Below are 18,996 nucleotides of genomic sequence, written 5' to 3'. Positions count from 1 at the left end.
ACTTCAAACAGTGTCTTACTCGAACACAATAAAGACGATACTCAAGCCTGCCACGACCAGCGCGGCCAGCAGAGCCATGGCGGAGCATCGCACAGACCGTCCTAACCTGCGCCGCTTCAGCGGCTGTCCCGAAATGCTGTTCCCATTCCATGGCGAGAGCACAAATGCAGCGACCGTCTATCACTGCAGAGACTTCGTCAACCTTGGTCGTGGAGAATGTCGGTGTCGTCGAGGTAGAAACTCCTCGAACGCGTTCTGGGCCACCAATAAAGTGCGAAGCCCGATTCAGGGACAGCAACTGAGCAGATTCCGGCGGATTGGTCGAAAGACATTGTTTGTACGGCTTCGTACGCCTGTAAGCGCCCGTCAACCTGGAACCGGTCGCCCAAAGTCTAGCGACCGGCATCAGCCTGTAGACACAGCAATGTGAACCCGTGTAATTTTTCTCTTTGACCGACACGACTCAGCCAGTAGAACGCTTCACTCGCACCTGTGCTGGTGTTGACACAGACCCGCCTCGTATCGAAATGTTGGCCGTGGTGATGTTGCTTGCCCCCGACGGATCCGTAACATTGCCACTCGTGCAAGACTGAAATGCCATAGACGGTGACTGTGCTGACAGGAGATGGAATGTAGCTAGAGATAGAATAATATATCAATACGGAGTGATACAAAACGTCCAAGACAAAAACCATGCCTCTTCAAGGAAATCTCGCATGCTCCTACCCCTCCTAAATCGTCGGGTGGGCAGGAGGTCGTTGACGGTCACACTAAAGCCGGCGGCCCACCGACTATTCATACCGCTACATGTCTAGTCCATTCTTCAGCCATTCGTCAACCCGCGCACGAGAGGCCGTCTCTTCAAGTTCTTCTGCCTCACGCCTCCTCTCCTCCATCCTTTGCGCCCTGCCGGGATCCAGAACGCTGGGCAGCATCAGAAGCGCGTCGAATATCATCCTGTCGCGCGCATGTGTCCGGTCAGCCCTCTCCTGAGCGTGCTGTGCCGTCTTCTGCTCGCTCAACTCCATGTCCCGCTTCACCTGTTCGGCGCCACCATCCCGACTACTGTGGACTTCTTCCGAGTAGAAGCGAGGCCATCTTTCCTGCAACGCCGTCATGAACTGATCGACGCCCCAGGTCTTCAATGCGACGAAGCCGTACAATATGGCAAGGACCGTGTGCGTAGGCATTGACTCCCTCGCTTCGCACGTCTGTGGGAGGCGTGCAGGTCGATTATGGGGCAAGGTCATCTTATTGAATTCGCCGACACGCAATGTCTTGTCAAAAACTTGGAAGTGATACTGAGAGGAAGCCTGATCGACGGCGCCCTGACACACGTGTCGTGCTTCCAGGAAGAGATTTGGAACCTGTGTGCAAAGTTGAGCATAGCGGACGAAAGACAGGATAAACTGTCGGAACGAACCTTTAAAAATGCCGCGCTCCTCCCAAGATATCGATGAATGAGGCAATTGACAAGAATCCCATTGCGAACATCGTCAATTTCTTTGATTATAGGGTCATTGCCGATTTTTCGCTTGGTAGTTAGGTGAGTGATGTACTGTACAGTACAGTGATAAGCAGTTTGCTATGGACCTCAGTGTGAAAAGAGGCCGCACCTCATCTCCGAGTGAGAAGCGGATCAGATGGACAGCGTCACACGCGAGAGGAGGTCCTCCGCTCAGAACGCATGTGTTGCCGTCTCTTTCGGTGACGCGGGACGCAAAATCGCCACAACGCCCACTATCTGACGAAGAGTCCCAGATGCAACGCCGCTCGATGGCTAAATCAACAGGAGAGAGGTCGCCTTCGTGACGGTAGTAGTAATTGTTATTCTGGGATATATCGATCGACGTCGAGTCGTCGAGGTCCACAGGGGTGAGATCAGGTCCAAGAAGGACACCCCGACAGCCGGTGATTGTGAATGCCAGATAGGCCATCCAGCGGGGAGGGCAAAGGGAGAAGACAGACAACTCCTCGGCAGGAATCTGCAGGGCAAGGTGCCACTCGTCTGGTTCTTGGTTGAGGAGGATGTGAAGATTGGTGAAAATAGGTGCATTCATCATGAAATTCAAGAAGATCTGAGGCCCGCAAGGTAGGAGAGCGAGCGGCCGCGCTGTACGCAATCGTTACGGTCACGGCACTATCATTGGCCCCGCAATGCAACCGCGACAATGATGCAACTCGCGCTCCTAGGCTCCCAAAAATGTGATAAAATCATAGACAATACATAAAAGCGTGATGAACATGAGCAATGACTCGGATTCTATATGTCATGCGAGGCACACGTACCGTGTAGCTATTCACAGCATAAGACTGGCTTGCTCATAGCATAGCTAGTACTTATCTTTCAAATTACCACCCTCACAGTGAAGTACACAATTTCGGAGTTACATAAGCATTTTTGCATCTCCGAAACGCGTTGATTGGACCTCGGATGACATGTCGGTGGCTGAAAAGTGCAGTGGTTTGAGGGCGCCAACGCAGATCGCCGGTGTTTGCCGTTGCCCTAAGTGCCAAAAAGTTCCTCTCGCCTCTCGTCGGCATCGGTTCTGCATCTCGTTTCTCTGTTACTTCTGCCAGGGCTGGTGGGCTTGCATTGAGGTGAGCATGGTTCTCAGTGTACTTAGGGTGATGATTCTTTTCATACCAATTTCTACGCCGAACACACTATGTGGAACCATTTTAATCTAGTTTCAGCCTTGGCTGACCATTCTCTTCCTTCTCTTCCTATACATGCGTGAACCTGACTGTTCTTCGCCATCAGTGAAATTCACCTTCAAATTAATGCATGAAGCATCTAGTTTGTGGTGAGTGACGTTTCGCATGCAACACGCGGTTTCTTGCTGTTTCGGATGAAATTCCTATTCGATGGGCGGACAGAACGCCTCCTGCCTACACCAAAGTCTCCTAGTGTACAAAAATGGAGATGGGCACGGTTGCTTGTTGAATGCATCGAGTTGCTGAATCCTCTTTTCTTACGAATCGTTTTTTTGACCTGTCCCATCTGACCAACAAGCTTTTAGATCCGGACTAGAACCCATCAATCCGGAAGATCAGCGCACTATAGTTACAATGTCATGTATTACACCTGAATGTAGAGTGCGCACAGCTTGCAGGCTGGACGCACGTTCCATCGATACATATCCTCATTCTCGCAATGTCCGTCGAAAAAGACGTGAGCTCGCGACGTGTGACCGGTCTGCTGCCGACCCTCATGACCCTCGTTTGCGACAGCTGTGTATCCTCATCAGAAACGGAAGAGTTGACGACATACGGTAGCAATATTCTCGCATTCAAGCCATGACGGTCTGGACGGCGCAGACGAGCCTTTACCTCTTCCACATCAGCTTCGGCCGCAGTTAAAGCTAACCCTCCTTTCTTCGTACCCTGATGGGCTTTAAGACGGTCATTGCTGCTGCAACGGCTTCCCTGTCGAGGCGAAACAAGGGCAAGAGATCTGCAAGCAACCGAGACACGGAAATGGCCGCGGACGAAGAGAGAGCGCGAAGACCCCTCCTGACAGAGAACATACAGCCGAAGCAGTCATCTGGTTCCGCTGCGCCGGTGTCGACGCACAGCTATGGGGCGACGCAGGGAAGCTCAAATATCCACAGCAGCCCTGAACAGTACAGAAGAGATAGCCTGCTGGGCAGAGTGCCGGAGGAGGGTGATTCGGTAGACGAGGAGGTGCTCGATGAGGCGGAAGAAGAGGAGTGGGATCTGCGGGAGAGAGGCTTTTACATCGGTGCGTTGTGTGCTCGTTGACCACGCAGGTCGTCTCTCATCTCCGTATAGGATCCTACAAGAGAAAGGTCGCGCTCTATACCCTCGTACCGCTGAGCTCCTTGCTAGTCCTACTGCTGCTCGCTCTCCTTCCGCCACTTCTGTGGAAGCACCTCGAATCCGACCCACCCCTCTACACACGCTCCGCTCCCTTCCCTCTCCCCGAAGTGCTCACCGGCGCCGCCCTCTGGTCGCTCTCGCACCAGCTGCGCCTGCCGCTCTTCAGCCTCGCCTCGTACCTCCTGCCTTCCTCGCTCGCGCACACGCTGCTGTTCAACATCGTGCATGTCCTCCTGAGCACAGTGCTCCGGCTTGCCGCGCTGCCCGTGCTGCGCGTCCGGCACGAAATGCAGTACCCTCTGCCGACGTGGCACGACGCTGCGTTCGCGCGCGTGTGGTGGGTTGCGCTCGGGTGGGCGCTGGCGGACGTTGCGGTGGGCACGGCGCAGGGATACGAGCAGCTTGCTCTCTATCGCGATGTCATGGTGCCGGAGGAGAGGGTGCGTGAGCTGTTGCTTGGCAGGGCAAGCGGCGCTTCGGAGAGCGCAGGGAGGAAGAGCCGTGCGTCGCCAGGGGAAGTCGTTGCTCTGAGCCCACGCCCTGCCCAAGATGGCGAAAATGGCATGCAGAAGCCTGCGAATGGACATTCAGAGAGTGTTGAAGACGCGCTCAGGCTGGCTGTGGACAAGGACTTGGAGGAGCTCGTGCGCTTGAAGGACAGGGAGGAGCTGGAGGAGATATACGGCATTGCACCGATTGTATGTTTGACCGTTACTGTTCTGCTGGGCGAGATGCTAAAGCCGCACGGCAGGACATCCCAGTGTTTGTTTCCTCGCTACAACGCATCGACTCGCTCGTCCTCTCTCTCGGCCTTACGCTCATTCTTGCGTGGGCTTACCTCTGCTCGCCGCTTGCATTTTCCGACATCGGTCTACCGCCGATCTACTCTCACCGCGCTTTCGCCATCACATTTCCTCTCATCTACATTTTACTTCTTTTCCTCGCTCTCCTCCATTCCCCACTCGTCCTCCCTCGCATCGGAGTTCACACCACTGCCTACATCGGCTTGCTGCTCGGGCTGGGAAGTGTGTTCGCAGGTCTGGGCTTGTGGGGTGCGTTGTCGTAGTGCCGATAAGTCGATCCAGGAGACCGCAACTTTTGATGAACACACTAGGATCAACGCTGATCTATGTGACAATCTGACTTGCATACGTTGTACAAACTTATATCTGTATCTTCCCTGTGTCACGATTGTCAGGTCGATGGCGTGGTTCTCGCACACTATCGATGCGGCCGGGTGTCTACTAAACAGAGTTTATGCAAAGAGAATGGGAGACGAGTCAAGCTGCGGTGGCAAGCTATATCTTTCTCTTGTTTGATGTTGAGAAGTGTGAAAGTTCCTGCCTCCTCTTCCTTCCCGCCTCCTTCTTTCGCGGTCTCTGCACCTCCTCAATGTGCCTCTTCTGTACTAACTACAAGAGACAGCTGCAGGAACATGAAGGCTATGGGGCATCATAATGGTGTGACTCATGAGTTGAGCTGTGATTAATTGATCATTCACAACTGAGTGCATGGGCCTTCGCCAAGCCCATTCTAATGTCAAGGGCATTGGCTGATAGTTGCCGGCTGTTATTGGCTGGGAGAAACGATGCCGCAAACCGATGTCGGAGTAGCGCACGACGAACCCAAAACATTTTGAACGCGAAACGCGGTCACGTGAAGTAGAATAGCTTGACATTGTGATCCTATTGAATCGTGCAAATGCCAACAACGATCGCAACTTTGCACACCTGCGGAATACGGCTGTCTACGCTTCCCGCGCTAAAGTCAACCCTAAAGTAGGACCACGGCAGAAGGTAACGATGTCGCCGTAGCGCTCCCCGCCCACAGCTTCATCGCCGCCTTGACTCGCTTCCTCAGGCTGAACTTTGCGTACATGAGCTGCCGCTCCCATCGCTTCCATAATTGCCGTCTCCGTTGACCGATATGCGTGCGTTACGTCTTCGCGTTTGCCCCTCACTACAGGCATCGCTTCTCGCGGCCTCGCGGACGTGCCTGTCTCCTTCACCGTGGGCGTCTACAGGCCCGCCAGGACATCCAAGCACAGCGGAAGTCTTTCCCGCCCCCGTCATCCTGTCTCTTTCAATCTGCCAATACATGACCGGGAGGGTGGCCTTTCAATCGCCCCGAGTTGATTGACTGCATCAGCTCGCTCTGGTCCGGTATTTGTGACCAGCATCGCTATGGCAGCGCTGTATCTTCATCAAGCTCTGTTTGCTCCAGAGCCGGCCGTGCCGCCTCTTCTAGCCTCCGCCCCCCTCAGCGCGCGCTCCTCTTACGACCCACGTTTGTCTTCAATTTCTACGGCCACCCTCCACACCGCGTCCCACTCTGACCGCTCACATCCCACCTCGCCTCTCCTGCACGCACAAGATGTTGACTCGCCTGCGTACTTGGACCTGCTCGCGCGACAGCCACGACATCCGAGCCTGCCCAGCAGTCCTGCGGAGACTGCGTTGCAATTAGACGGTGATCCGGCTACGCCCATCGAGCGCAGGAGCCGCTGGGAGCGGAGAATCCGCAGGAAATTGCGGAGACTGAGATGGACGAAGCGAATACTACTAACGATTATTGGTATGTGCCAGAATTCTCAACATGCTCGCTCGTTCTGACAAACGATATGCAGCTGGATGGGCTACGTACAACACCGTTCGTTACTTCCTTGCATTCGCCACGTACAAATATCGCAAGAGACAAATAATCACGCTCGCCCTCGGTTCGAGCACTGCACTGTCGCTCACTCTGCTTATCCTCTCCCTCGTGATCTCCGTGTTCGCTCCTCGACTTGGCCGGATATATCGTATCGACGCGCCACACGTCGTCTTGCAGACCGTGCTCAACTACGCCTCCTCGACCTTGCTGCTCGCACCCGCCATCGTAAACCTCGTCCTCACCTCCCTTTGGCGACATTCTGCCAACAGCAACTACACGCTCGTGGGCCGTTGCCATTGGGACATTGACGTGGTGTGGTCCGGCCTCGGCAAACGATGTGCGTCCTCGCCCGCCTGGCAATACTGGGTCGCTGGCGCAGCGGTGCGCGTCGCGCTTACGGCCGCGTTCGTGGTGCGCTTCTCACTTCTCCGTTGCTACGTTGCCGAGTTCCTGACCCATTTTCATTTTCCCAGGCTGCGTACCATCTGGCTTCCTACCAATATGACGTCACCCGGCAACCTTCGCGTCGCAGGCGGCATTCGCGTTCGCAGTCGGGCGCATCCCAGCCTTTCATCGCGAGCGCGTCCGCGTCGGCTGGGGATCTGCGCCCACCGGTGATGTCGAGTGTCTCCTCGCCGTTGTCGCCGGCGTTGATGGAGCACGTTGGTCGGCAGCCGTCGATGAGCACCTCGGAGGGCCATATGACGGCGGAGAGCTTCTCCAGTGCCGCAGAACACCGTCCCTTGCGCAGCTCAAAGGCGCGAGTTGCGTCTCAGAATTTTCTGAATAGCAAGGCGAGGGAGGTGTATCAGCTGCCTTCGGCTCGAGAAGAGAAGGAGCCTGGTTCAGCCGCGGTGAGCTCCGTGGAGGGTGATCATGATGACGCGACGTCATCGTCTGAAGGCTGCTATTCACTACCGGATGAGTTCGACCGGTATGGCCAGCAAGTCCGAAGACTCCCAGGAGCTTACAGCCACTCCTCGCCTTCCACTGCTCTGGACATGCAAGACGATGACCATGTACCCCCTGCGACGTTTCCCGACCATGACCTCACTGCCTTCGCCGACCGTTTCCGCAACCTGGTCGATGTGTTATCACGCGAGACTGAAGAAGGTATGGCCCTCACGCAGCACGACCGGCCACGCTATTACCCCGCATACCTACCCTCCCTGGACTCCACCTCCAGCGCACAGTTTCCTTGCGATCTTGACGACGACTACGTACCCGTCTTTGGCCGCACGGTGCATCGGATGCCGACGATCGAGTCGCTCGGCTCACGCGAACTCATGAGTCTCGCGGGCTCGAGCATGCATCGCGCGTCGCCGGGACCGCACCATATTTCGCGCCCGTCGACCCGGTCGAATAACCTGAGTATGAGCGAGAATGGGACGAGCACGCCGTCGACGCGGAGTCGCGCGAACAGCCTTGATGCTGCGCTGGCGCTCGCGTATCCTCCTGAGGATGTACAGGAGGACGGTGCCGAGCAGCGGAGAGATGGGGAGGAGATGCGTTTGAATTCGAGAGGATCGGGGAGCGGGAGCTCTGCGTCGTATAGAAGCGGTAGAAGTCAATGACGGGTACTGTTGTGAAGCTTCGATCGCGACGCACCACAGGCTTCTCCTGTGTGCGTGCGTCTCTCGCGCTCTCTTCGTCAGCTGGGGTACCTGATTGGCAAATGGAGGAGCTGGGTTGGGCCGTTCAGCCTGGATGCTGGCCTTGCGGCAAACGGTTGGTAACTTATTTATGTGTCAAGATGGACTTGGTGGCTTTGGCGAATCCGCCTATTTCACGGTCTTTTTTTCGAATTCGCAGCTTGACGTGCGCTCACGAATATGATGCTATACCCGTCATGTCTCACTGCTCTCGGCTATAGACGTCGACATCGCCAACTCTGTGAACGTAGGGCACTACTTTCCTCATGTTCAGGCTGTTACGCAGACTTCTTGGCTTGGTGCGGATTGCCCCCAGACGGACTCACGATTGTGGAGATTGTACTGTGGTCGTGGAGCGTATGAACTCGGGATTGTGTAAGCGCATTAACCATGAGGCGAGGATTTGTGTCCGGTGAGTTCATTTGAGCATCGGAAAATGAAGGCACACGCGGGGCACCTTCGCGAAGTTCATATCGTCCGGCAAGTTACAGAGTCTTCTCTGGTGTCGGGCGCAGGGGTACGAAGTCCCTCGTACTCATACTCACGGTGTTATCTTCGAAGGCTGACTGATTGCCTGTGGTAGTAGTGAGCATTGCCACGAAACTCGGAGCGTCCAGTAGGACGCGTCCTTGAGAGGATCCGAAATGCTTGAAATTCGCCTGTGTGGGCCCTTGGGCTTTATGAAGCCAAGACAAGCCCGTTACTTCATCCGAATCCCGCGGGGTGCGGCCCATGATACTTTCGTTGAACGTCAGTGGTACGAATTTCCGTACCGGACAGACTTCGATGTTGCCATGATGGATGGGAGGAAGCGTATTGCCACGGACATTCGCCTGTTCCGCTATGACGGTGCCAGCGATGACGCAAGGGTAATTTGTCACCCGCTGTCTTCAGCTCATACCTCGCTCCTTGGACCACAACCACTTGCTTTCATTAAGTCCTCTTGGTTGCACGACGAGTCCCCACCATCATGGTAACGATTTCCAATGCGATGAATCCCCCGAGGAATTGAAATTCGCTTCGCCCTAAACCCTTACAAATGCAGGAAAGCTGCAGCAGCTCAGGGCAGAGACGAGTAGCCTACGGCCTCATGTCCTGCCGCGCTTCGGTGACTTGACCTCGGGCGCTTCTGGCGCAGGTAGAGCGCGAGATACTACAGGTGAGAACAGACTAGCGTTCCGACCCTGAAACAGAGTGCAAGCTCAGCGTCCTTCGTTTGCAAATAGTGGAAACCGCGTCTAAAGGTGCTCACACAATGCTAAACATGGGTGCTAACTATCGCGGCTCACAATTTCCCGTGTGTTTCTCCGCTCTTTCTCCCACTCTGCCCCATTTATGACACTGCGCGTTCCGTCACTTCCTCAGGTGATGCCTTCTTTCGCCGAGTTGATCACCGAAGTCAGGTTCGCGGCCAGGTAGAAGTTTTTTGTGAATGCTACCCTGGAGGCTGGTTGGTCACGTAATCGTACCACTTTGACTAATCTGCGCAGTGTTGTTCTCCGATGGCGCTGCGATTACGGATGGACGCCTGTGTCCTCGGCACACCAGTCATACACAGAGACTCCCGCATTTTCAAGTATTCGGACTGAGAATCCTCGGAGGGAATGATCAGGGCTCACACCATCGTGCATCATCAATGACCCGAAATTGATTCAGACAGGCTCGGTAGCTACTGTGGTGGCAGATTGCTTGAAGTGCGTCATGTCAAGTACAGGTAGCAACTAGGTAATCTAGGAGTTACGTGATGCGAAAATTGAAGGTAGTCTCCACGAACATCTCCAGCTACTTCTGCGCTGACCTGCATTTCACACTTGCTGTTAGGGCTCGTTCACGGTTGCCAGACGTATGTGCACGTACACTGGTACGTAGCTGCAGATGAGTCCCCGACGAATGCAATTTGCGCACGTCTGTCGCCCATCGCATTTCAGCTTGCGTGCTGAAAGCCGCCGTTCATAGCGAGGAATCGGTCAGCAAAGGATCCATACGTGCAACAATGGCATCACCTCTGCAGAATTGACAAGCCATAGGCGTCCTCCGAGGAACCCTCTGGTAGTCAATGTCTTCTCGGTCCGAATGGGCATTTTCGTTGGAATAGGAGCTTCGATCCTGATTGTCGCTTTTCTACATCCCGGGCATGAGAGGACGCATGCAGGCAAGTACTCGGCCACTCACATTCTGTCGAGACATTTCAAAGTGAGGATAGTAGAAGGCTGAACCTTGGATGCTGTTTGCGATGAAGAAATGCGTCCAAGTGGTTCAGGCTGCCTCTCTTATATGAATCCTCGTCGGAGAATAATTGTCAGGGACGAGCTGATGAATTACGATGTCCCGTACTATCGCACACATATGAAGCAGTGGCACGCAATACCATGCGGTAGTTCAGCACAGGCTAGTGAACGCTGGAAGGAGGAATGGAACAATTCATTCATCACATTTCGGCCTGACAAGCAAGGAGCAGTATAGATTTGATGGTATCCAGACGCCTCCCCAGCGACAGAGTACCGTATCTGGTATGCTGGCCACGATCCTATAAGGACCAATCGTGACGAGGACCAATTGAAGCGACCAACAGCTGCATGTCTGAAGCCGTCATACATATGTGTGCCACCTTAAGTTCTTAGTACCCGATCTCCCAGTGTACAAAAGGGAATATCAATTCTTGAGTCTCGCTGACCCTTCAGCGCGAAAACAGTATCCGATTGGAGGTTGGACACTTGCAGTGTGCTTTGTCAAGTCATTCATTGGTCGCAGTGCTTTTGAAAAAACCGTCGACACCCTAATACTGCGCGCTGGATGGTTCTAACTTCTGCAGTCCAGATTCTCATCAGAGCCAATGCCGCAGCGAGAAATGAATACTTTCCCGTACATTCCAATGCACTGTTGTTCGCAACCGATACGTAGTATACCTAATGCTATTTATGGACGGCGACCGTGCTTCCTGCAGGCTATTATCGTTGCGATAGCGTTCACGCAGTCGGCGATTACGCCAATCTCAGGACAAATGACGGAGCCGCAGGGGCATCTGGGGACAGTCAACGCATTACGTTTTACCCGGGAGATAGTGAACCTTGCTGTCGAGCTGACTCCGAACAGAGGGACGGGCAGGTGGGATTTCTGTAAGGCGGTTATTTGCCTCACTTCCATTGATTAAAATGGGTGACTGCATCAGATCAAAAGGCTTATCGTAAGTACGCTTACTATTACACTTCTGCTGGTTCGTTCGCAGCGTTGAAATTTTAGTCGAGTATTAATTACATGGTTCTCTTACGGTCGTGTACTAGTTTTCACACGCACTTAACAAGACGAGATCCATGAATAACATCATGCCGACAAACATACCACAGCGGATCGATTGGACCAGCTTAGAGCCGCCTAGAAAAGCACTCAACATGACTGTCGCAACTATGCACGATATCGACACATTCGGATACTGCTCATGCACTCCAAATCGGAGACTGGTCACGTTCGACTGCGCGACGTGGCGGGGGTTTTTTTTTCGAATACGTTACCGTTTGACGCTAATAGAAGACAGTCCTTGGTCCGCATTTCTTCATTTCTGATTCATACAAGGACCACCATGAGAACCCGTCATGTGCTTGGACGATAGTCAATTCCTACGATGAGTGGTTACAATGATTAAGACTTGAGAAGCTACAAATACAGAGATGAGTGCTGTGCTATGCGTGGTCATGTGCGGGAACATCTCGTAGGCCCTAGGAGAACACGCCTCCTCAGAGTGTAAGCATATCCATGTGACCTTTCTCGCTTTCCTCTTCGCCTGGAATATCGTCCAACTGAATGGATGGCATTAAACACATGCAATTACATATGAGCCATGATAATTTACCTTATCGAGGTCGGCGAGGCTCGACTCAATAATCTTGACAGCTTTCATTAGGTCCTCCTCGGAAATGACAAGCGGAGGTGCAAAGCGAATACTGGAAGGCGAGTCAGTCAATGGGCGGCCAACAAGTTGTATACGGAAGAGAGTCTGACATATCAACATGCGTAGGTTTGGCAAGGACGCCTCTGCTCTTGAGGAGCAGACAGAATTGCCATGCAGTGCGGCCTTTGGTGCTAGCACTCTCATCGATGACGAGCGCATTAAGCAATCCACGCCCGCGGACAGTCTTAATCAGAGGAGACTTGATGGCCCGAACTGCAGAGCGGAACTTCTCTCCAAGAACCTCTGCGCGTTCCGCCAGCTTTTCATCCACAAGAACGTCAAGTGCCGTCATAGCTACGGCACATCCCAGAGGGTTCCTATGTCCGTACGCGATGCTCAGTATGTGCCTTGCAATGTGCCTCAATATCACTCACCCCCCGTAGGTGCTGCCGTGCTCTCCGGGTTGAATACAAAGCATGACATCCCGGTCAGCGAGCACTGCCGATACAGGATAAACTACATTCATGTATGAGCATACCGCATGTCAGTGAATTTGCAAAACTACTTGACCTCCTCCAGACAAAGCCTTTCCAAGTAATACGATATCTGGTCTGACGTTGTCGTGTTCGCAGCACAACATCTTTCCTGTCCTGCACAGACCCTAGATGATCGTTCGGGTTATTGGTTACTCAGTGATACAATACGACCGTATATAGGCTCACGGTTTGGATCTCATCGCAGATTAACAAGACATTATGCCTGGTGCAAAGCTCGCGGGCCTTAGCTAGGTAACCCGCTGGAGGGACCACGATGCTGTGTATATGGAGGTCAGTCGTAGCAACAGATAGCATGCAGGGCGAAACACACCCAGCTTCGCCTTGGATAGGTTCCACGAGGAAGGCGGCCACATTCTTTCCGTGAAGCTCCAAGGCACGTTCCAAGTCGGAGATCTCGCCGTATCGTATCATCTTCACCTCACCGTTATCTTCGTAGGTCGGACCGACAGCCTGGAGGTAGGGCCCGAAGCCGGCGCGGCTCTCCGGATCTGTGCTCATGCTGATCGGAAACAGCGTGTCAAATGCAAAAGTCTACTTTTGAATTCCCCGAGCGCGTACCTAATGACTCCGATGGTTCGCCCGTGGAAGTTACCCTCTGCGCTGAACACAATGGCTTTCCCATCTGGAACGCCCTTCTTCTGATACGCCCACTTCCTGGAGAGCTTAATGGCGGTCTCGACCGCTTCGGCACCTGTGTTCATTGGAAGGACCATGTCGTATCCAAACATCTGCGTGACCTTCTGGGCGAAGCGGCCGAACATCGAGTTATAGAAGGCTCGAGAAGAGAGCGTTAACTTCTGAGACTGCTGGACCAGAGCGTCCACGATGCGTGGATGACAATGACCCTAATTCATACAAGTGTGAGTACTAGGTTCAACTGGCTGGCTGGACGAAATCGAGAGCGGGAGATAATCTCCGGGTCAAGACACTGCGCGCTGCAGTGGACCTCATGCTCTGTATGAACGGTCACTGCATTTGTCATAATAGTGAGACACTGGGCGTGAGCGTGGCAACTAAGTAGTCGCAAGGATCTGTAATCAGACTCTGCGGCGAACGTTGGTGGGCGTGCATGCATCGTGTCTCAGCATGTCATGTCTGCGATAAGACCGCGATGCCCGCCGATGACATGCGAAAGCATGAGACCAGTCGCGCCAAAGCAGGAAGTACGACGATCCCATCGAGCAGATGGATTGTATACAGGAGTGCGCTGAAGTCCTGCTAGTTCGAAAGCGGAGATACCGACCTGGTTTACGGCTCTGAATGCACGAGCTTAAGTTAAAACGGCAGTAGAAGGACAGCCAGACACAATTAGCAACTCACGAATAAGCAGACAACATGTCAAGATACTCCCGGCCCTCCGGGTCCCACACTCTGTGTTCCAAGGATCAGCTTTCGAGCCACACGCCAAGGTGCATGCATCGCTCACTTAGCACCCTTCGCGGACTCGAAGACGACAGGGAGAGGGTGGTAGCTGTTCCGAACGGCATCAGTACGGATACAATGGATGAGCAAGAAAAAGGAATGGGCGAACTATCTCTGGTGCGCTCCGGACGATCATCGCTCCTTCCGACTGGGAATGGCATCAAAAGGGAAGGGCCTCGGTGACGGTGGTATATACCAGCAGAGTAACATGCGACTCACTTGTGTGCCCCATATTCGTGCTCCAGCCTGATCACGTCTGCAGAGGACAGATGCACCTCTCCGCCACCGCCACTGTTATTCACTGCCGATTTCGCAGATCCATTTCCGTTAGCAGAAAAGCCCACGACTGAGCGCGATGAAACCATTTCAATGTGCAGAGGATATTTCGCGATAGGTCGATGTGGTGACGGAGCAAGAAGGAATACGGCTCAACTTTGAGTCACGCCTCGCCAATACGGCGCACCGGAAAAGGAAATGTCAAGCGGATCAAGCCACCAACACCCAATGGCATTTAGGCGGTCGAGCCTCTGCTAATCCACCAAAAGCACTGCTATGTCCGAAAGCATGATGATGCGATGGTATGAATACATCGTGAAGCTATATGTAGTGCGACCTGTATCAATACAATGATCGGCAGCTATATTGTCCCAAAAACGAGAGAAAGCAAAAAGATAGCGTGAGCTTGCGGATAGTACTTATATAGATCAGCGCCGCGGTCTCTTCAACTACATTGAAATAATACACAAGATCAGTTCCAACGAATGTGGTCCTGGATGAAGTGTGAGCTTCTTTACCTTGAACAAGCCGTAGCTACTGCAACTCGCGTGGCCACTCGCTACGTGGCCTCCAGCGCCCTTCAGCATCGAATCGCGGATTCGTCGGATACGTCAAGCCATCCTGAGGGCTCCGTCCAATCGGCACTACCAACAATGCGGAAAGTGAGCGGGACAGGAAAACCCGGCATCGCAAGGAGGAACTTACGGAACCATTCCCAGACGTGATGTCCCATTACTGACTCCCAGTTCTTCCGGTAGCTACCGAGCCACCACAGGTTCCCTTCAGTGCCAATTTCGCCCCACTCCTGATCCCACTGTTTTCTCTGGCGTCTCTTCGCTCTGAGAAGGCCGTTAGCATCATGTGTAAAACCTGCAGAGAAAACGACGATCTCACCCGAATTGGTGCCAGGCATACAAGCGTGCCAGAACCCTGTCCTCCTGTTCCTTCATCCGTTGCATGCTGAGCGACTCAACGGTAGTCAAGTTGCGCAAGATCAAGATGGCGTGCGATCCCAACAGTGCACTCGTGAAGAAAGCAAAGAGTGCTGACCTGCTCAACACAATGAGCTGACTTTCACAAAATCGGGAGATCGGCACACGTACAGCGCGATAATGACGATTATCTGAGGATCCACGGTACTAAATCGTGTACCAGACCTGATAACCTCTGCCATAGTTGTAGAGAACGTCCACAGGCAGAATAGTAGACCCCATTCTATGAAGATCACGAAAAACTGTGTTGAGCGGTGATGAGCAGCACTAGGTTGCACGGATTTAGAATGACTCACTCTATGGTTGCGGGCACCCACACACTGACCAATCCCTTAACGACCACCTCGTCACACGATGCAATCTCACGAACATCGAGAAGCCACTCACATGGACAGTGGTGATCATATCTGAGGACGCACTGAGAATGCGGTCAGATGGATACGATTCGTAAGCGCGAGATGATTCTCATACGGTTCCACATGCACGACAATGATGCGCTCGCGGAGGCTTTACAAAGCCCTCTTTATAACAGTACCTATATTCCGGAAGAAGCACGGGGTCCTGAGATGGCCTTCTCGTGAACATCATGGGCAATGCTTGACTTGAAACTTTGTTTGTCTCTGCTTGAACGATACCCTTTGCGTTTTCGACATGGGCTCCAGCGGCAGCGGGTATCGCATCTGTCATTCCAGCGTTCACTTCACCTATGATAGACGATCCTTGAGTTGCAGATTCCGCTAAATTCTTTTGTCTGACGAACCATCAGCTGGTGCACTGGCAGATGCATCTGCATTGCTATAATTGGAATCGTATTGTGTCCCATTCATTTGTGTTTGCTGGGGTGGAACATATTGGTAAGAGGCGCCCATAAGGTCTCTTGTGGAATCCCACCAAGTCGGCACAGCGTTGTCAAATACCGGTCGTGGCGACGGTTGCACATACTGCAACACATTCACTGGTCACCCTCACACTAACCGATGATTCAAAAACTCACTTGCTTAGCCAAGCCAGGCGAAGTCAGCACGACCTTGAATCACAACGTCAGTAAGCCTTCTCCTCGGCAGGATGCGCAGCATGCCTTCATATACGACCACAGCATCATAAGACCCAGCACGCAGAACACAACGAGGAAGGCGACTGAAGATCAACCCCGTTCCCAATCAAAACGTAATCGCCATCGTCGAATGAACGACGTACCTCCCATGCCCCTTCCACCCAACATATGCTTGTGTCGCTTAATCATCGGCACGCACAGTCTTCCGATGTACACATAGAACGCGTATGCAATGATGCCCAAGGTTATCACGATGGCGAGCTTGAGGACGATCCATGGCATAGGCTTCTGCCGTCTCTTCTCTCTCTTTGCTCTCGAATGTGCGACAGCTTCCTCCATGACGCCACAGCACTTGTGCTCTTTATCGTTCCCTGAGTCTTCATGTTTGTCCATAAGATGACAGGTATACAAGCGAGCGGGTATCAATTGTGAAAGCAGTGGAATTCCGAGGTAGGACGAGGTGAAGTCAGCGAGCGACGCACCTCGCGCCACAGCATGATTCCAGCCACACCATCACGTGAGTGAGTCTTTAAATACCGCTTCTCTCGCATCCACTGCGAGCAAGGAAAAGCTGAAAACTGGACGCTAGTAATTCGTGTGCTCATGCCCACCTGGACCGTGACCTCGCCGCTCTCATACCATTACATCAAATTCTCCGTATCCCCACCTTGCACGGACGCACTATTATTGCGAAAGTCGCTCCAAGACGCTCTCGACCAGTCGTTTGGCCTAGTCTCTGCCAATACATACGTCGACGTGCTATGGGTTTCTGAAGAAGGATCAGAGACAGTTGTCCGGATCGCCCACAGGTGAATACAGCGTTTGTATGGCTTCTGTCGGAGAGTTTGCTCATGTGAATACGTTACATATTCGACAGGGAGGCTGCGAAACTGATGGCTGCCACTACCGTGTACCAAGGACCACGCAAGCTGTCTGTATTGAAGGAGTCTCCATTCCTTCCGACGCTATCGTCTGTTCAGATAACGTTATGACAGTGTCTAAAGTGCAGTCGTACTCGAAATCGCTACAGCATGTTCGAACGATCGTACCGCTTCGGTGCTTCTGCGCCATTATTCGGTCGTATGCGCGTAAAATGCCTCGACACAAAAACATGGATGCATCTGCACCGGACTCAGTCTTGCGAAAAGTCAACATCCATGTAGTAGAAATTGAACGCCATAGCTGAGATATTTGCTACACGCGCTCTTCTATCGTACAAATTGTGCCCATGCAGTCGTAGAGTAGCAGGATGAACGAGCCGAACAGAGACGAGAATGCGCTCAAGCAGCGCCGGAAGCTAATCGTTTCTTCGCGTATCCGACAAAGTCATCAAGTGTCGATGGCCACGCAGCTGGGAGAATCGCAGTCAGAACCCAGCCACAGTGTCCATGCAACGTACACGTACCCTCCGTATCGTACTTTTCGAATTTCCCGTCGATCGTGCGCACAAAATCGAGAAACTAAGCCGGCCAAGCTCTGCGTATCAGGAAATTTTCCGCAGCGTGAAGACATGCCGTGACGCACCATTTGCCATGTGTCTTTGCTGACACCTCTCCCTCCCTTCTCGTTGAGGAAGTCGAACCACCACTGCGTGTACTCCTCCTTCCAGCCCTCTTCCTCCGCTGTCTGCGCACCTTCCTCCTCTCCATCGCCCGAGCGGAGGTGTGACAGCGCGCCGCCTCGTAGGCCATGGGGTATCAAAAGAGCCCAGAATGCCTCTGCCATGTCCAATCCTATGTGCGAATGAATCGACGTCGCGGAGATACAGCCCATTGCGGACTCACCAAGACTCCGTTGCCCCGCCGGCCTAGAAAAGTCAAACGTAAAGTTGTATACCCGCCGGAAGTACTCCGGGTCGGATCCCAGCTTGTCTCGCAGCCGGGGAAGAGTGCTCTTCATAGCCGATATGGAGTCACACCTGCCATGAGAGCGGCATTAGACGATTCATGCATCGTAGCAGATTATTGACGCACCCCAAAGCTTTCCATCCATCGACCCATCCTTTCCTCGACCACTCTCCCATCCGCGGAGATTTCAGGTCGTACGCCACCGCGAGCAACACGACATCCTCGGGATCCACTCCGAGATCTGCACAAAATCGGATCGTGCCATCCGCCGTGATCTCCTCCCCGTCCGGATCTGTCACCGTCGACTCAGATCGCGCGCGCGCACCCGCAGAATACACGCCAGCTCCCACCTACCTTTGTACTGGTCAAAGAGGTGGCCCAGCTTGCTCGTAGAGGCGGCGTTCCGCGGAACGGTTTGTGCGGAGAGCGGATCGTTGTAGTATGCGTCGATCGCGACCTCCAACCGATTATATTTCTCGATATACCGTCTCGCTTCCCGGGGCCTGCATGTTGATGGCTCGTGAGACTCCCTCTCGCTACAACGTGCGCGCAACTTCTCGAACAAATACTGAGAGAACTCACGGGAGGCCTGTCACTGCAACAAACTGCTCGATCCTTCCGTCCATCTGCTTGTCGGTTGTCGACTTGGATTTCGTTGACCTCGACTAGGCGCGCGTAGGAGTGCGATGGAGTGCGAATACGGCGTGCGATGATTGGGTTTGCATTATTAGCCTCCGTCAGCATCACCGAACTTCCTTCCGGGGAGAGCCGCTCACCATGATTTACACACGCTAACGAGCTCAATGCGCTTGAGT

At 53.3% G+C, this 18,996-nt stretch overlaps 9 protein-coding genes across 9 annotated transcripts; 3 read left to right on the top strand and 6 right to left on the bottom strand.

The window, feature by feature from the left end:
- Window positions 1–703: 703 nt before the first annotated feature.
- Window positions 704–2,329, bottom strand: LAESUDRAFT_560332 (uncharacterized protein). Its single transcript, XM_040902950.1, has 4 exons — window positions 2,290–2,329; window positions 1,617–2,189; window positions 1,424–1,558; window positions 704–1,367 (listed from the first exon to the last, which is right to left on the bottom strand). The coding sequence occupies exons 2-4, from the start codon at window positions 2,061–2,063 to the stop codon at window positions 804–806; spliced, it is 1,146 nt and encodes a 381-aa protein (XP_040758023.1). The 5' UTR covers window positions 2,064–2,189; window positions 2,290–2,329; the 3' UTR covers window positions 704–803.
- Window positions 2,330–2,769: 440 nt separating this feature from the next.
- Window positions 2,770–3,059, bottom strand: LAESUDRAFT_732436 (uncharacterized protein). The gene has a single exon (XM_040910241.1). The coding sequence runs from the start codon at window positions 3,002–3,004 to the stop codon at window positions 2,798–2,800; it is 207 nt and encodes a 68-aa protein (XP_040758022.1). The 5' UTR covers window positions 3,005–3,059; the 3' UTR covers window positions 2,770–2,797.
- An 80-nt stretch (window positions 3,060–3,139) lies between these two features.
- Window positions 3,140–5,291, top strand: LAESUDRAFT_732434 (uncharacterized protein). Its single transcript, XM_040910240.1, has 3 exons — window positions 3,140–3,745; window positions 3,796–4,541; window positions 4,595–5,291. The coding sequence occupies exons 1-3, from the start codon at window positions 3,391–3,393 to the stop codon at window positions 4,907–4,909; spliced, it is 1,416 nt and encodes a 471-aa protein (XP_040758021.1). The 5' UTR covers window positions 3,140–3,390; the 3' UTR covers window positions 4,910–5,291.
- Window positions 5,292–5,842: 551 nt separating this feature from the next.
- Window positions 5,843–8,247, top strand: LAESUDRAFT_560262 (uncharacterized protein). The gene is made up of 3 exons (XM_040902949.1): window positions 5,843–6,417; window positions 6,470–6,906; window positions 6,969–8,247. Exons 1-3 carry the CDS (start codon window positions 6,027–6,029, stop codon window positions 8,067–8,069), a joined length of 1,929 nt encoding a protein of 642 aa, XP_040758020.1. The 5' UTR covers window positions 5,843–6,026; the 3' UTR covers window positions 8,070–8,247.
- Window positions 8,248–9,964: 1,717 nt separating this feature from the next.
- Window positions 9,965–10,247, bottom strand: LAESUDRAFT_666499 (uncharacterized protein; the record flags this gene model as incomplete). Its single annotated transcript, XM_040905256.1, has 2 exons — window positions 9,965–10,083; window positions 10,151–10,247. Coding segments are annotated over 2 exons (216 nt in total), but the record flags the coding sequence as incomplete, so codon positions are not given.
- Window positions 10,248–11,724: 1,477 nt separating this feature from the next.
- Window positions 11,725–14,426, bottom strand: LAESUDRAFT_732432 (ornithine-oxo-acid aminotransferase). Its single transcript, XM_040910239.1, has 12 exons — window positions 14,232–14,426; window positions 14,017–14,061; window positions 13,911–13,961; window positions 13,834–13,846; window positions 13,149–13,435; window positions 12,901–13,089; window positions 12,756–12,846; window positions 12,604–12,694; window positions 12,468–12,549; window positions 12,144–12,410; window positions 11,995–12,085; window positions 11,725–11,941 (listed from the first exon to the last, which is right to left on the bottom strand). The coding sequence occupies exons 1-12, from the start codon at window positions 14,375–14,377 to the stop codon at window positions 11,879–11,881; spliced, it is 1,416 nt and encodes a 471-aa protein (XP_040758018.1). The 5' UTR covers window positions 14,378–14,426; the 3' UTR covers window positions 11,725–11,878.
- A 91-nt stretch (window positions 14,427–14,517) lies between these two features.
- On the bottom strand, window positions 14,518–16,795 carry LAESUDRAFT_732431 (zf-DHHC-domain-containing protein). The gene is made up of 12 exons (XM_040910238.1): window positions 16,478–16,795; window positions 16,359–16,417; window positions 16,275–16,307; window positions 16,041–16,221; window positions 15,752–15,984; window positions 15,668–15,698; window positions 15,577–15,611; window positions 15,392–15,522; window positions 15,183–15,338; window positions 14,994–15,127; window positions 14,807–14,932; window positions 14,518–14,737 (listed from the first exon to the last, which is right to left on the bottom strand). Exons 1-11 carry the CDS (start codon window positions 16,725–16,727, stop codon window positions 14,823–14,825), a joined length of 1,353 nt encoding a protein of 450 aa, XP_040758017.1. The 5' UTR covers window positions 16,728–16,795; the 3' UTR covers window positions 14,518–14,737; window positions 14,807–14,822.
- An 85-nt stretch (window positions 16,796–16,880) lies between these two features.
- On the top strand, window positions 16,881–17,598 carry LAESUDRAFT_688338 (uncharacterized protein). Its single transcript, XM_040905988.1, has 2 exons — window positions 16,881–17,143; window positions 17,212–17,598. Exons 1-2 carry the CDS (start codon window positions 16,938–16,940, stop codon window positions 17,324–17,326), a joined length of 321 nt encoding a protein of 106 aa, XP_040758016.1. The 5' UTR covers window positions 16,881–16,937; the 3' UTR covers window positions 17,327–17,598.
- LAESUDRAFT_559923 (uncharacterized protein) lies at window positions 17,478–18,479 on the bottom strand. Its single transcript, XM_040902948.1, has 3 exons — window positions 18,308–18,479; window positions 17,740–18,252; window positions 17,478–17,685 (listed from the first exon to the last, which is right to left on the bottom strand). The coding sequence occupies exons 1-3, from the start codon at window positions 18,355–18,357 to the stop codon at window positions 17,664–17,666; spliced, it is 585 nt and encodes a 194-aa protein (XP_040758015.1). The 5' UTR covers window positions 18,358–18,479; the 3' UTR covers window positions 17,478–17,663.
- Between the last annotated feature and the right edge of the window lie 517 nt (window positions 18,480–18,996).

Source organism: Laetiporus sulphureus (assembly GCF_001632365.1).
Source record: "Laetiporus sulphureus 93-53 unplaced genomic scaffold LAESUscaffold_86, whole genome shotgun sequence".
Classification (NCBI taxonomy): domain Eukaryota; kingdom Fungi; phylum Basidiomycota; class Agaricomycetes; order Polyporales; family Laetiporaceae; genus Laetiporus; species Laetiporus sulphureus.
This window is presented reverse-complemented; position numbering and strand designations above follow the sequence as displayed.